Raw genomic sequence first — 15,152 nt, 5'->3', positions numbered from 1 at the left:
TATACCAAGTAATCCCCTTTCCCGAGAACTTTGTAGTTGCTGGGGTCCGACCGCTGGGACCCCCATGATCTCGAGAACCGGCGCTCTAAAGAAGCGATCAATCGTGGGCACTGTGGCGACATTCACACATAGCTCTTCAAATAACGCCTTTAAGAGGAGCGTTGAAGGGCACAACACAGTATAGGAAAATTCACTGATCGGGTGTGGGGGGAGTGTTAAGGTACCGTCACACTCAGCGACGCTGCAGCGATATAGACAACGAGCCGATCGCTGCAGCGTCGCTGTTTAGGTCGCTGTAGAGACGTCAAACACAGCAGCTCCAGAACGATGCAGGAGCGATCCTGTGACGTAACGGCGACTCATTTATCGTTCTCACAGGTCGTTAGCTCCATGTAAAACATTGCTGACATCGTTGCTTTTGATGTCAAACATGACGATACACGCCGACCTGACGACCAAATAAAGTTCTGGACTTCTAGCTCCGACCAGCGATATCACAGCAGGATCCAGATCGCTGCTGCGTGTCAAACACGACGAGATCGCTATCCAGGACGCTGCAACATCACAGATCGCTAGCGATATCGTTGTAAAGTTGCTGAGTGTGAAGGTACCTTTATAGTCTGTGGGCTGGTGGGGTTTGTGTGGCATTGCTCCTTTTTTGTCCCAGTCCGGCCCTGGACAGCTCTGCAGGGAGGCTGCCATACTTTGTACTGGTTTTACTCCCTGCATATTGTGGGGCAGCTGAAGGGTTCAGGTAGCAGTGTCATCGCCCTGTGTTGTTCTGTAGCCCACATCCCCACACTGACTATATACAGTGGGCAACTAAGGGGTAGACAGCAGTTCCTTATGAATAGTAGGGTCAGTGGGTAAATGTGTCTACCTGTTTTACAATGGTATGGCCCAAATGTGAGCTGAGGTAAAACATTGCCAGAAGCTAAGAGGGACCAAGCTTTCTTCTCTCTAGCCTCTGACATGTCCATACACAGGCACTAATGCCCTCACACTTCTGCCAGTATGTACTGCCGTGTGTGTGGCAGTAGTTTTTCTAATAGTCTTATCACACCTGTCTGCCTTACTTCCTTGAGGAGGGACGGGAACCAAAGTTGACGTGTTCTAATATTGAAATCCCATTTCCCAGCTCTGGAAATTCACCACTTACGGTTGGAGGATTGGCAGTGATTGCATGGTTTAGAGGAGCACACTTCCATTTATAAGGGGTTGTCCCCGTCAGGCTGGGTTTACAGGAGGGATACCCTCCGCGAGGCTGGAGGTTGTGGTGCGTATACAGAATGTAAACTTCACTCTTGTGAACCCAGCCTACAACTAATTATGTAATGGTGCATGTATTACTAATGCAGATGACGTTTGCGTGTGTCGCCATTTCTAATTCATCTATATATTTTACTATATTATACTGCTCTGTAGTAAGCTCCGTTCTGCGCCCATATGTCTGTAGTAAGCTCCGTTCTGCTCCCATATGTCTGTAGTAGGCTCCGTTCTGCTCCCATATGTCTGTAGTAAGCTCTGTTCTGCTCCTATATCTCTATAGGAAGCTCTGTTCTGCTCCAATATCTCTGTAGTAAGCTCGGTTCTGCTCCCATATCTCTGTAGTAAGCTCGGTTCTGCTCCCATATCTCTGTAGTAAGCTCGGTTCTGCTCCCATATCTATGCAGCAAGCTCAGTTCTGTTCCCATATCTCTGTACCAGCCTGTTTTTAAAGCCTGTTATGTCTGCTGCTTTAATGCAATGGTCAGAGGTAAGCAGGGAAAAGGAGGGCCACCGCAACTCGAGGGCCACTGCCTTGTGATTGCCCCCCAGGCTGAAAAGTGCCAGCCAGCCCCTGGCTGTTATATACTGCACCAATCCTTTTATTTTGTGCTGCTCATCCAGGCCTACAACTTAAAGAATCCATCTCACCAAGAGATCCATAACGGAATGGACCATGTTCAAGGCAAGCGCCGTAATTTGTCCCAAACTTGCATCTGTCCCTTGACAGCTAAGGCTAGGCTCACCCTTGCATCAGGGTTTTCGTTAGCAAGCATGTCACAAACAGGCGCGGACTGGGCCGGGTTGCAAAGGGGCATGTGCCCCCCGGGCCGGTCACCAAGCAGCTGATTCGGGCTGCTGGTGGCCGGCGCTGTGTTCTCTGTGTCCTGACAGCGGCCTCACAGTGGAGCAGACACGCCCCGTGCCCCCTGTGTGCGGCCGGCCGGCTGCTGAGGAAGAGGGAACACTGCTGCATGTAACTGCTGGAGATCTGCATGTGGGCGGCTCACACATCAGTGAGTACCTTCAGCTCTGTGTACGGTGAGGAGATGGACGCTGCTGCTCACCTCCCGATAAGTCCGGGGCCGGTCCCTATAGTATCAGTGGCCGCTCTGCTGATGCTCACAGATTTATTGCAGGAGACTGAACTTTCACCCTGTCAGTGCCAGGTCATCGGCTCCAGAGTTACCAGACTGCAGGAAAGTTCAGTCTCCTGCAATAAATCTCCCTATACTGAGAGTGAGCAGAGACTGTCTACAGAACCCAGCACTGGAGTGATCACGCCTGAACCTGGTGACTGGACATCACATGCTATATACATGGCCCTGTATATATACAGTGCATGTATGTCCTGGGCCAGGTGCAGGATTGATCCATCCAGTGTATATAACATTGTGTACCTGTGCCTATAGTATACCCCTATCGGGCGTAACTACAGAGGTTGCAGCGGGGCCCAGAGTGCTAAGGGGCCCCTAAGCACGCTGAGCTACAAAATGGGCCGCCGGCCCTCTAAATCCTCTGCACAGGCCATGGTGCGTGCTCTCTTGGTGAACGCGCTGTCCAAGGCCGTGGCGGCCCACATGAGCACAGCCCTCGTTCTTGCTTGCGTACATGGCTGCCGCCTTTGTCAGTGAGGGAAAACAGGAGAGCGCACGCACCAGGGCCTGTGCAAAGGTTTGAAAAGGCCGCCACCGCGCGCAGAGACGCCTGAGCCTTACTGTGTCTGACCCTTGCCAGAACCAGTGTCAGAGAACAGTGCTCTCCTCACCAATCCCCGGCCTGCATCTGCTCCACATCCTCCGCACCTCCGATGCTGGCTGGACAGTGGACCCTCCTCATCCTCCCCTGTCTCAGATGAGACCCAAGATGAAAACTTTTTTATGTATATGCAGCATTTGCAGTTTGACCTGTCTAATGTATATTGACTGTTGTATATGCAATATATAAGTGATACTGCGATTATATACCGCAGTAGCAGTATCACCTATATAATGTATGTACAGCAGTCTATATACATTATATAGGCGAAACTGCGGTACATACATTATATAGGTGATACCACTGTGTGTAATATACTGCGACCGCTGTGTATAGCCCATATAGGTCAGCCGCAGTGTATATGTGTGTGTGTGTGTATGTGTGTGTATATATATATGTATATATATATATATATATATATACACATACACACAGAGCGCCTGGCCTATATGGGCTATACATAGCGGTCGCAGTATATTACACACAGTGGTATCACCTATATAATGTACGTACCGCAGTCGCAGTTTCACCTATATAATGTGTGAGTGTGTGTGTCTATGTATGTATGTGTATATATATATATGTGTGTGTGTGTCTATGTATGTGTGTGTGCATGTATGTGTGTATGTATGTGTATATATATGTGTGTGTATGTATATATATATATATATAATATATATATATGTGTGTGTGTCTATGTATGTATGTGTTTGTGTGTATATACATATATATATGTGTGTGTCTGTATGTGTGTATGTGTGTGTGTGTAATTATGCGTGTCTATGTTGTATATATGTGTGTGTGTGTGTGTGTATATGTGTGTGTATGTATATATATATATATATATATATATATATATATATATATATATATATATATATTTATTATACACACCACTTATTTTTCGGATTATAAGAGGCTCCGGATTATAAGACGCACCCCAAATAATAAGAAAAAAATATTTTTTAATAAAATGGTGGTGCTTCTTATAATCCATGCGTCTTATTGCTTACTGGGAGTAGTGGGTGCAGTGAAGGGGGGTCTCAGGGTCATTGCTGGAGGAGGCAGGAGTGGGGTGATGCTGCAGGCCAGGATGAGGGGGGCTCTGATGAGCGACGTGATGGTGTGGGGGGGTCTTGTGCTGGTGCATGTCCGATGCTGCTGCCGGGTGTCTCTGGGTGCCTGGCGGTTGCTGGCCGGTGCTGCGGGTGTCTCCGGGGCCCAGCAGTGCTGCGTCGGTGTCCGGCGCTGCCATTTTGCGACAGGCCAGAGCCCCGGAAATTCCACGGTTCCCTGTGTGTGTGCAGTGGACTCCGAGAATATGGCCAAGAATATGGGCTAATGAGTCCATTGCTTAAAGGGATTGTCTCCCACTAGGACAACCTCGTCTTAAACTGAATGTTCGGCCCCGATACATTAATAAAGCCTATACTCACCTGCCGTGCCGCGCCGTTCCCACAGTGGCTGTTATGTGGTGTTATGCCACATGTTGCCCGGAACCAATCAGTGCTGGTGTCACTGTCCCCGCCTTCAGACAAACTGAACATGAAGAGGAAGTGCAGGATGAGCTGCTTGATCCCGGACGTCCTCTTCATGTTCAGTTTGTGCAAAGATTGAGACAGTGACACCAGCACTGATTGGTTCCGGGCATCACATGTCATAACACCACATCACAGCCACTGTGGGAACGGCGCGGCACAGGAGGTGAGTATAGGCTTTATTAATTTATCGGGGCCGAACATTTAGGGGTTGTCCTAGTAGTGGACAAGCCCTTAAATATTTGGTGCTGCTCAGTTATATATATATTGCTTGCGTGGTGTAAATCTAAGTATCTGTGTATATACACTGCACAGTACCGCTCCTCCTGTCCTGTATATATACACTGCACAGTACCACTCCTCCTGTCCTGTATATATACACTGCACAGTACCACTCCTCCTGTATATATACACTGCACAGTACCACTCCTCCTGTATATACACTGCACAGTACCCTCCACCTGTCCTGTATATATACACTGCACAGTACCATTCCTCCTGTCCTGTATATATACACTGCACAGTACCACTCCTCCTGTATATATACACTGCACAGTACCACTCCTCCTGTATATACACTGCACAGTACCCTCCACCTGTCCTGTATATATACACTGCACAGTACCACTCCTCCTGTCCTGTATATATACACTGCACAGTACCACTCCTCCTGTCCTGTATATATACACTGCACAGTACCACTCCTCCTGTATATATACACTGCACAGTACCACTCCTCCTGTATATATACACTGCACAGTACCACTCCTCCTGTATATATACACTGCACAGTACCCTCCACCTGTCCTGTATATATACACTGCACAGTACCATTCCTCCTGCCAATCCTGTTCCTGTCCTGTTCTCGGATAGGCGACATTGGTCTTTGGGAGGGTTAATATTGGTTTATTATTTTCAGGAATACTATGGGAAAATAAAATATATATATATATATATATTGGAAAACACATTTAAATGGATTATACCAAGTAATCCCCTTTCCCGAGAACTTTGTAGTTGCTGGGGTCCGACCGCTGGGACCCCCATGATCTCGAGAACCGGCGCTCTAAAGAAGCGATCAATCGTGGGCACTGTGGCGACATTCACACATAGCTCTTCAAATAACGCCTTTAAGAGGAGCGTTGAAGGGCACAACACAGTATAGGAAAATTCACTGATCGGGTGTGGGGGGAGTGTTAAGGTACCGTCACACTCAGCGACGCTGCAGCGATATAGACAACGAGCCGATCGCTGCAGCGTCGCTGTTTAGGTCGCTGTAGAGACGTCAAACACAGCAGCTCCAGAACGATGCAGGAGCGATCCTGTGACGTAACGGCGACTCATTTATCGTTCTCACAGGTCGTTAGCTCCATGTAAAACATTGCTGACATCGTTGCTTTTGATGTCAAACATGACGATACACGCCGACCTGACGACCAAATAAAGTTCTGGACTTCTAGCTCCGACCAGCGATATCACAGCAGGATCCAGATCGCTGCTGCGTGTCAAACACGACGAGATCGCTATCCAGGACGCTGCAACGTCACAGATCGCTAGCGATATCGTTGTAAAGTTGCTGAGTGTGAAGGTACCTTTATAGTCTGTGGGCTGGTGGGGTTTGTGTGGCATTGCTCCTTTTTTGTCCCAGTCCGGCCCTGGACAGCTCTGCAGGGAGGCTGCCATACTTTGTACTGGTTTTACTCCCTGCATATTGTGGGGCAGCTGAAGGGTTCAGGTAGCAGTGTCATCGCCCTGTGTTGTTCTGTAGCCCACATCCCCACACTGACTATATACAGTGGGCAACTAAGGGGTAGACAGCAGTTCCTTATGAATAGTAGGGTCAGTGGGTAAATGTGTCTACCTGTTTTACAATGGTATGGCCCAAATGTGAGCTGAGGTAAAACATTGCCAGAAGCTAAGAGGGACCAAGCTTTCTTCTCTCTAGCCTCTGACATGTCCATACACAGGCACTAATGCCCTCACACTTCTGCCAGTATGTACTGCCGTGTGTGTGGCAGTAGTTTTTCTAATAGTCTTATCACACCTGTCTGCCTTACTTCCTTGAGGAGGGACGGGAACCAAAGTTGACGTGTTCTAATATTGAAATCCCATTTCCCAGCTCTGGAAATTCACCACTTACGGTTGGAGGATTGGCAGTGATTGCATGGTTTAGAGGAGCACACTTCCATTTATAAGGGGTTGTCCCCGTCAGGCTGGGTTTACAGGAGGGATACCCTCCGCGAGGCTGGAGGTTGTGGTGCGTATACAGAATGTAAACTTCACTCTTGTGAACCCAGCCTACAACTAATTATGTAATGGTGCATGTATTACTAATGCAGATGACGTTTGCGTGTGTCGCCATTTCTAATTCATCTATATATTTTACTATATTATACTGCTCTGTAGTAAGCTCCGTTCTGCGCCCATATGTCTGTAGTAAGCTCCGTTCTGCTCCCATATGTCTGTAGTAGGCTCCGTTCTGCTCCCATATGTCTGTAGTAAGCTCTGTTCTGCTCCTATATCTCTATAGGAAGCTCTGTTCTGCTCCAATATCTCTGTAGTAAGCTCGGTTCTGCTCCCATATCTCTGTAGTAAGCTCGGTTCTGCTCCCATATCTCTGTAGTAAGCGCGGTTCTGCTCCCATATCTATGCAGCAAGCTCAGTTCTGTTCCCATATCTCTGTACCAGCCTGTTTTTAAAGCCTGTTATGTCTGCTGCTTTAATGCAATGGTCAGAGGTAAGCAGGGAAAAGGAGGGCCACCGCAACTCGAGGGCCACTGCCTTGTGATTGCCCCCCAGGCTGAAAAGTGCCAGCCAGCCCCTGGTCTGAACTGATATCTCAAGAGAAATAAAGGATTTAGAATATAAACTTACCAGAAGTTTTTGTCCAGGGTTGTAGTAGAGGTGGTCACATTATCATAAGCAGTGTCCATTCTGAGGATTTACATACAAGATAAATAATAATAATAATAATAATACAGACTTTATTACCACAGACCAAACAAAAAACAGCCTTTTATGGCACAAGGTGAAAATGCAAAGTAAATAGTCCATACAGTATTGCAGGTTCACCTTCTTGGATTCATGTTCAGCTCTTCTTGAGTCTTTAGAAAACACAAGCAATACTGGAGGTCTGCACACTTCCACACACAAACAACTAGTGAGACAACTGGTCTCCTTTTTATCTGCCATGCCATGCCCTAGGGTGGGAGTATGTGAGCAGCCAGTCCCACTCATCACTCTGACTGTTCTTAAACCCGGCCCTGGACACGCCCTATTAATTCTCTCAGCACTATATGTGTTGGAGTCCGCTTTTCTGAGCTTATATCACTGAGGCTACCAGCCTAGATGATACAGGACCTGTCCGGCGGCCATATTATATACCTCTGCCCAAAGCAGGAGTATTGGCAAATTCTGCCATCAAACAGTGAACCTTTGATAGTGTCAGAATCGCCAAGCAGTTTTTCGGACCTATGCGCCACATGGAAGCTAAAATAATGAAGTGTTAGAAACCACCTTGTGACTCAGGCATTGTTCCCCTTCTCCCTCATTCACCTCAGGAGGGCATGGCCTGACACTAGTCTGAATTTCCTTCCCAAGTTGTAGTACCATAAAGTGTCCAACGCCTACTTGATTATCAAACACTATGGAGTAGCTCTTCTATCAAGATGACTGCTTTTGACTTAGAGACATTATGGGGTGCTCTTTCACATTCATCTATTGTGACAAGACAGCACCCAGGCCTACATCGGACACATCCGACGACTGAACCACATACTCCTTAGAGAAGTCTAGTGTCACCAACACTGGCTGTTTAACAGGGCTAAATATATTTCCTGGAAGGTCATCTCAGCTTCTGGAAAGCACTTAGCCATAGTTGATTTCATCCCTTTAAGGGGGAATGGCTATCATGATGAAGTTAGGGACAAACCTGCAGTAATAGCCCACGATGCCCAGGAACGTTCTGACTTGCATCTTTGAAAGAGGCTGTGGCCAATTCTGGATTGCGTAAATTTTATTTATTCGGGGCTTGAATTCACTTCTTCCTATAACATAGCCTAAATATTTGGCTTCCTCCATCCTCAGAGTCATGGCACATTTATTTGTGTTTATGGTGAACCTCACCTTATGCGGCGCCCCAAGGTCCTGGTCGTCGCTGTGGTATTGCTTTTTTGTCTTGGGTAGAGTGATGCTACGTTTGGAGTCAAAGAAGGATAACTGCATCCAGGTATCACAAACATGCAACACACTTCACACTCCAGACTACCAGGGGGAGCTCCTGACCCTATTTATTAGGTCACTCTCCACATATATATACAACTGGTAGTCTGTAGGGAAAGTTAGTTCGTTCCAGACCAGAGTCAGAGGAGGATGGAAGGTTAGAGGAGCTGTGCATGCCCTCAGAGCTGCAGCTCCCAGATGGAGACATCGAAAGACAGAACTGTATTGCAGTGAGCATGAAGGAAAGCTTAGCAAAGGAGTGAATACCAGAAGGGGACCAGCCCCGAACAAGCTGTCTCCTTCTGAGGTGCAGAATCCCGGTAGCCGGAAAACCGAGGGAGTAAGGACCTCTATGCCTTATTTCAAAGACCGTCAGGACAGCTAATTGTAAGTTACCTGTCCGCACTTACACCCAGGAGGCATGGTGACACCTACAGAGTCGGGCCATCTAAGAGACCCTATAAACAGGCTCAAGTCACCAGTCATACGGGTTTTGTCCTATCCTATATGGGGGACAGAGAGAGATTCAACATCTGTGAGATCCTTATGTGAAGCCTTAGGCAGTAATGGACTACACCACTGCAGCGCAAGAGAAGGCTACTGATTTCCACCTGGACAAAGGGGACTCTGGACTTGCCTCCAAACCAGCCGGACTCTGCCTGCCCTGTGATCTGGTGCCCTGGACTTTCGATGCTGAAGTCTTCAGTAAAGGTAAAGAGACTGCAACCTTGTGTCTTTGTTCTTCATCGCGCCCCTCACCATACCACCATCTACACACTGGGAAGCCCTGGGGATATATTTCACCTGTGGGAAGGTATACCATCTAGCTGCCATAACATCACCCCAGCGGACCCCTTAAAGCAGCGTAGGTCACCCTGACCGAATACCACAGGTGGCGTCACGAACATTCCCCTTAAAGACCTTTCCCTTTTACATGGGCGCCCAGGGCCACGGACTGGGTCGCAGCCATCGTGACTTCCCCCTGTGAACCACAGGACCCGGTGCCGAGTACCCCTAGCCGGCGGGGTGACTCACTTAATAAGAGCATTAAGTATCACCAGAACTTTGCTCAGATGGCTTCCCAAATCCTGCCTGAAGATTATGATTTCATCCAAGTGGGCTGCTGTATTATTCCTGTGGGGAACTAGGATCCAGTCCATGGCTCTCTGGAATGTGGCCAGAGCTCCTTGCCACCCAAATGGCATCCATGTGTACTGGAAACATCTCTCTGACGTTGAGAAGGCTGTCTTCTCCTTGGCTTCTTGAGACATAGTATTTTGCAAATATCGTTTTGTGAGATCAATGATGATAATGTAGTGTGCCGGCCCTAGCTTTTCAATCAGTTCATCGATGTATCAAGCTTCGAGACCTCATTCAGTTTCTTCTGATCATTGCAGAACTGCCATTCTCCACCTGATTTTAGTACTAAGACTATGGGACAGTACCAGCCACTCTTAGACTCTTCAATGACTCCCAGGCTCAGCATCTGCTTCACCTGTTTTGAGATCACATCTTGGCGTGCTTCTCAAATCCGGTACTGCTTCAAGTTCATCCGAAAATGAAGGTCCATGAGAGCCTCATGCTCTATGATCTGGGTACAACCCAGTAATTCTGAGAACATGTCTCTATTTCGATGTAGCAACTATCAGTATTGCTGCTTTTAGGCACGTGATAGCAACTCTGCCACCTTGAAAGGTTTCACATTGGCTTCAGACTTAGCCACCAAACAGAGATTCCATGGGTTTCCTATCTTGCCATACCTTAATCAAGTTGATGTGGTGCATGTAGTAGAGCTTCCTTCTCTCTGGTTGGTGATATGTATAAACCAATGAAAATGTTGATCCAGATCAATATTACTTCCTTTTGTTCAACTTGTAAATTCGAAGAGCTAAATTGACAGCATCTCCACTTACAACCTAAAATTGTAATATGTAAAGTGATTGTTCACAATTCTAAAAAAAATCTGCTGTCTTCCAAAGTCAGAGCCCCATCTGTCCACAGGTTGTTTGTGTTATTGCACCTATGTCCTGTTAACATTAATAACAATGTTCTACACTATTAGATACAACCTTGTGTTTCTGGACAATCTCTTTAATTGTCCAAATAAGAAGAAAAATGATGTCTTACCTGCTACTTCTGAAGAGATGGTGTAGAACGTTCTCCGTCTCCTCCACGGCTGAAGTAGTCACAGAGTTACTGAGAATACTTGCAGTATAATATTGGTTGCTCGGTTATGATTCTCTGATGTGAGTGTATCACATGGCGGTACATCGTTATCTGAGTTAACGAGACTTACTGTATTGTGAGATTAGATGATCAGATACTGAAACGGTTGAAGCCTTGATGTGATGGAATAACTAAAATATTTAAAGGAAAGGGACACAAAGTGAAAAAAGAAGATACAAGAACAAGGAATGCCACGACTCTATAGATAGTCAGTCTGTCCATGACCTCTGTCAACCACCAACCATTGTTACAGAGGGGTCCAATGTTATCTGCACAGTGCCCAATCATGGCAGTCAACCACTGCCTACTTGGTTGACAACACCACAGATGACGCATTATTTTCAAGGACAGCATTTGGATGTTGAGTCATTTGCTCTGGACATTACATCACACGAACCAGTGGAACAGCAGAAGACAAAAGACACCAGATGTGGAGAGAAAAAATAGTAATCGGTTGTGCAAAGTATTTTTTGAAGTTTTTTTAGGATTTCAATATTGGAAAACGAAGGAGCATATTGCATTTTATTCCGATGACCTGCTCCTGTTCATTGACACTCACGACTTTGTAACGATGATGACTTCAGTTACGTGTCAGATTTTTTAACTTCTCTTTTGCACTTGTAAACACAATTCTGCTCTTCACAAGTAGGAACTACCGATAATCTTACAGAAGAAAGCTTCCTTTAAAAAACAACAGTGGCAATTGCAATGAGCCTCAGTACTGGTATGGTATCAGGCTTGGACTGGCCCATGGGAGAACAGAAAAATCTTTTGGTGGTCCACCACCCTTTTTTATGAGCAGTGCTTGGCACAACATTCTTGAATCTCTATGTACGGACAAAGGAAGAATCATATTCATTTAACAATCTACCCATTTCATTATGAAATAAATTTCTGATTGAGGATAATGTCACATTTGCATGTAGCTGAAAAGTGGGGCCCCGCAGTTGGTTACTGGTGGGCCCTTGGCATCCCAGTCCGACACTGTATTTCATGTATAGTATGTATGTGTTTCACAATAAGCAATTTTATCAGGTACACAAAAAGTCAATCCTCTGTGACACACACGGCTCATTTAGGTTTAATTTATTTAATTTATGGACTTTCAGCGATATTAGGAGCCTGTGACACAATGACCACAATGATCAATCACTGTCAGCTCTGTCTCTCTTTCATTCTCCCTCTATCTCTACGCTTTACATACCTGTTGTCTGAATATTCTGATATCAATGGGTTTGGAAAATGGCGTTAAGCTTTGTCAGTCTGTGGCTTTCGCAAAGAGAACACAGGAGTGCTCGGCCAAACGAAAAAAAATTGGGGCTAAAGCAATATTTTAGAAGTAGATTTAAAATGTATTTTTTTATTCAACTTTGCATTAATTCATGTGAAGCACCTGAAGGGTTAAAAAAAAGCGTTGAAATATTTGAAGGGCGCAGTTGTAAAATGCTATCACTTTTGGGGAGTTTCCAATATATAGGCTTCTCAAAGTACATTTTAATCTAAAAATGTTCCTAAATTGTAAATGTCTTGAAAAAAATAAGAATTGCTGCAAAATTATTAACCCTCTATTACAGTCCTAACAAAATAAAATTAAATTTGAAAAACTATGCAGATGTAAAGCAGACATAGGTTAAATGCTATTTATTAATTATTTTGCCCAGCATCGGTTTAATGATTTCAAAATCGAAAGTTTGAAAATTGTACATTTGTCATGTCGGAAGCTATTCACACTAGGGCGTCCGACAGGCAGCGGTAATTCCGTATTCGTCCACTATATGCTCAGTGGCGCCTACTAGATTTTATCTAGGTTGTCCGGGGTTAATTTATCTGGTACTCGGGTTGGAGGCTGGGTCACGCCCACTGCCTTTAAATAGTTCTGCTGGAGTTTGGGCGTTGCCGATTATAGCTTGTGCCTCGTGCCTAGTGATTCCGGTCTGGAGTGGTGGTCTTGGAGTAGAAATATCGTATCTGGTGGTGTATTATCCTTTGTCATATTTCTCCTTCCTATATTTGTATTTGTTTTGCCCTGTGCACGTTATAGTGTTTTCCTGTGTGACTGCGGCGTGGTGCGTTTTTAGTTTTCCCTGTCTGTACTATCTGTTGAGGTTGGTGTGTGGTCTAATCACTGGGTGGCAGGTGGAGGTTTCAGCATAGGGCTGAAACAGGAGTCAGGGTCAGGCCTGGTGCCTCCTCTATTGTCAGAATCACTTTCCCACAGCCTTGATTGGCCTATGACATCCTCAAGTTCTCACGAATTTTTCCACTTCACCTACAGTGGGGCAAAAAAGTATTTAGTCAGTCAGCAATAGTGCAAGTTCCACCACTTAAAAAGATGAGAGGCGTCTGTAATTTACATCATAGGTAGACCTCAACTATGGGAGACAAACTGAAAAAAAAAAATCCAGAAAATCACATTGTCTGTTTTTTTATCATTTTATTTGCATATTATGGTGGAAAATAAGTATTTGGTCAGAAACAAAATTTCATCTCAATACTTTGTAATATATCCTTTGTTGGCAATGACAGAGGTCAAACGTTTTCTGTAAGTCTTCACAAGGTTGCCACACACTGTTGTTGGTATGTTGGCCCATTCCTCCATGCAGATCTCCTCTAGAGCAGTGATGTTTTTGGCTTTTCGCTTGGCAACACGGACTTTCAACTCCCTCCAAAGGTTTTCTATAGGGTTGAGATCTGGAGACTGGCTAGGCCACTCCAGGACCTTGAAATGCTTCTTACGAAGCCACTCCTTCGTTGCCCTGGCGGTGTGCTTTGGATCATTGTCATGTTGAAAGACCCAGCCACGTTTCATCTTCAATGCCCTTGCTGATGGAAGGAGGTTTGCACTCAAAATCTCACGATACATGGCCCCATTCATTCTTTCATGTACCCGGATCAGTCGCCCTGGCCCCTTTGCAGAGAAACAGCCCCAACGCATGATGTTTCCACCACCATGCTTTACAGTAGGTATGGTGTTTGATGGATGCAACTCAGTATTCTTTTTCCTCCAAACACGACAAGTTGTGTTTCTACCAAACAGTTCCAGTTTGGTTTCATCAGACCATAGGTGTCATGATTTCCCCAATGGCAGGGAAATCAAAAATAACGAACGGACTAGCTCTCGGGTGATGGGAACTAAAGTGACCGTGACCTGAACCTGACACAACACTGGAAGTAGCCGGGGAGTGTTTCCTACGATGCCCTAGACACCACGCGCCAGCCGGAGATCTAACTACCCCTATCAGAGGAATATACAGGCCTGCCTTACCTCCAGAGATGAACCCCAAAAGGAGATAGCAGCCCCCCACAAATATTGACGGTGAGTCAAGAGGAAAAGACATACGTAGGATGAACAGCAGATTTAGCACAGTGAGGTCCGCTTTCTAGATAGCAGAAGTACAGGAAAGAGTTACTTCACGGTCAACTTCAAAACACTACTCAAAAACACCATCCTGAAATTACTTTAAAACTCCAGTGACAACTCATGCCACTGGAGTGGCAATTTCAGTCCACGAGAGCTTCCAGCTACAGAGAGTCACGTTGCAGATAGCTGGACAAAAATAGCATAAACAAGAAACAAAATTCAACTTAGCTGAACAGGAGCTTGAGGCAGGAGAATGCAACAGAATGCTACTGATACATTGCTGGCCGGCATAGGACCAGCAGCCAAGCAGCCTTAAATAGGAAACTCCCCTAATGGGTGGCAACAGGTGATCAAGGATAGAAGAAGGCAAATAAGTGGCACTACCATAAAACACCACCGGGGGAGCCCACAAACAGAATTCACAACAGTACCCCCCCCCTTAAGGAGGGGGCACCGAACCCTCACCAGAACCACCAGGGCGATCTGGATGAGCACTATGAAATGCACGAACCAAATCAGGAGCATGAACATCAGATGCTGTCACCCAAGAATTATCCTCCTGACCATAGCCTTTCCACTTAACCAAATACTGAAGTTTCCGTCTGGAAACACGGGAGTCCAAGATCTTTTCCGCCACATACTCCAATTCACCCTCAACCAGCACAGGAGCAGGAGGATCAGCAGAAGGAACAACCGGCACCTCATACCTCCGCAATAATGACCGATGAAAAACATTATGAATAGTAAAAGATGCTGGGAGGTCCAAACGAAAGGACACAGGA

The 15,152-nt window shown here is 45.9% G+C and overlaps 1 protein-coding gene across 1 annotated transcript in view; it reads right to left on the bottom strand.

Annotated features, from left to right (window-relative positions):
- The window catches only part of LOC143768676 (C3a anaphylatoxin chemotactic receptor-like), a 27,527-nt gene extending 16,568 nt beyond the window's left edge, over positions 1–10,959 (bottom strand). The window contains exons 1-2 of the mRNA XM_077257318.1: positions 10,911–10,959; positions 7,437–7,496 (exon numbers count right to left, since the gene is read on the bottom strand). Coding sequence (XP_077113433.1) covers positions 7,437–7,495 — 59 coding nt within the window. The 5' untranslated portion in view covers position 7,496; positions 10,911–10,959. The remainder of the gene's footprint in view (positions 1–7,436; positions 7,497–10,910) is intronic.
- Positions 10,960–15,152: the final 4,193 nt, after the last annotated feature.

The sequence above is a fragment of the Ranitomeya variabilis genome, chromosome 4, assembly GCF_051348905.1.
Source record: "Ranitomeya variabilis isolate aRanVar5 chromosome 4, aRanVar5.hap1, whole genome shotgun sequence".
Classification (NCBI taxonomy): domain Eukaryota; kingdom Metazoa; phylum Chordata; class Amphibia; order Anura; family Dendrobatidae; genus Ranitomeya; species Ranitomeya variabilis.
Note: the sequence above shows the minus strand (reverse complement) of the source record. Positions and strands in the feature narration are given on the sequence as shown.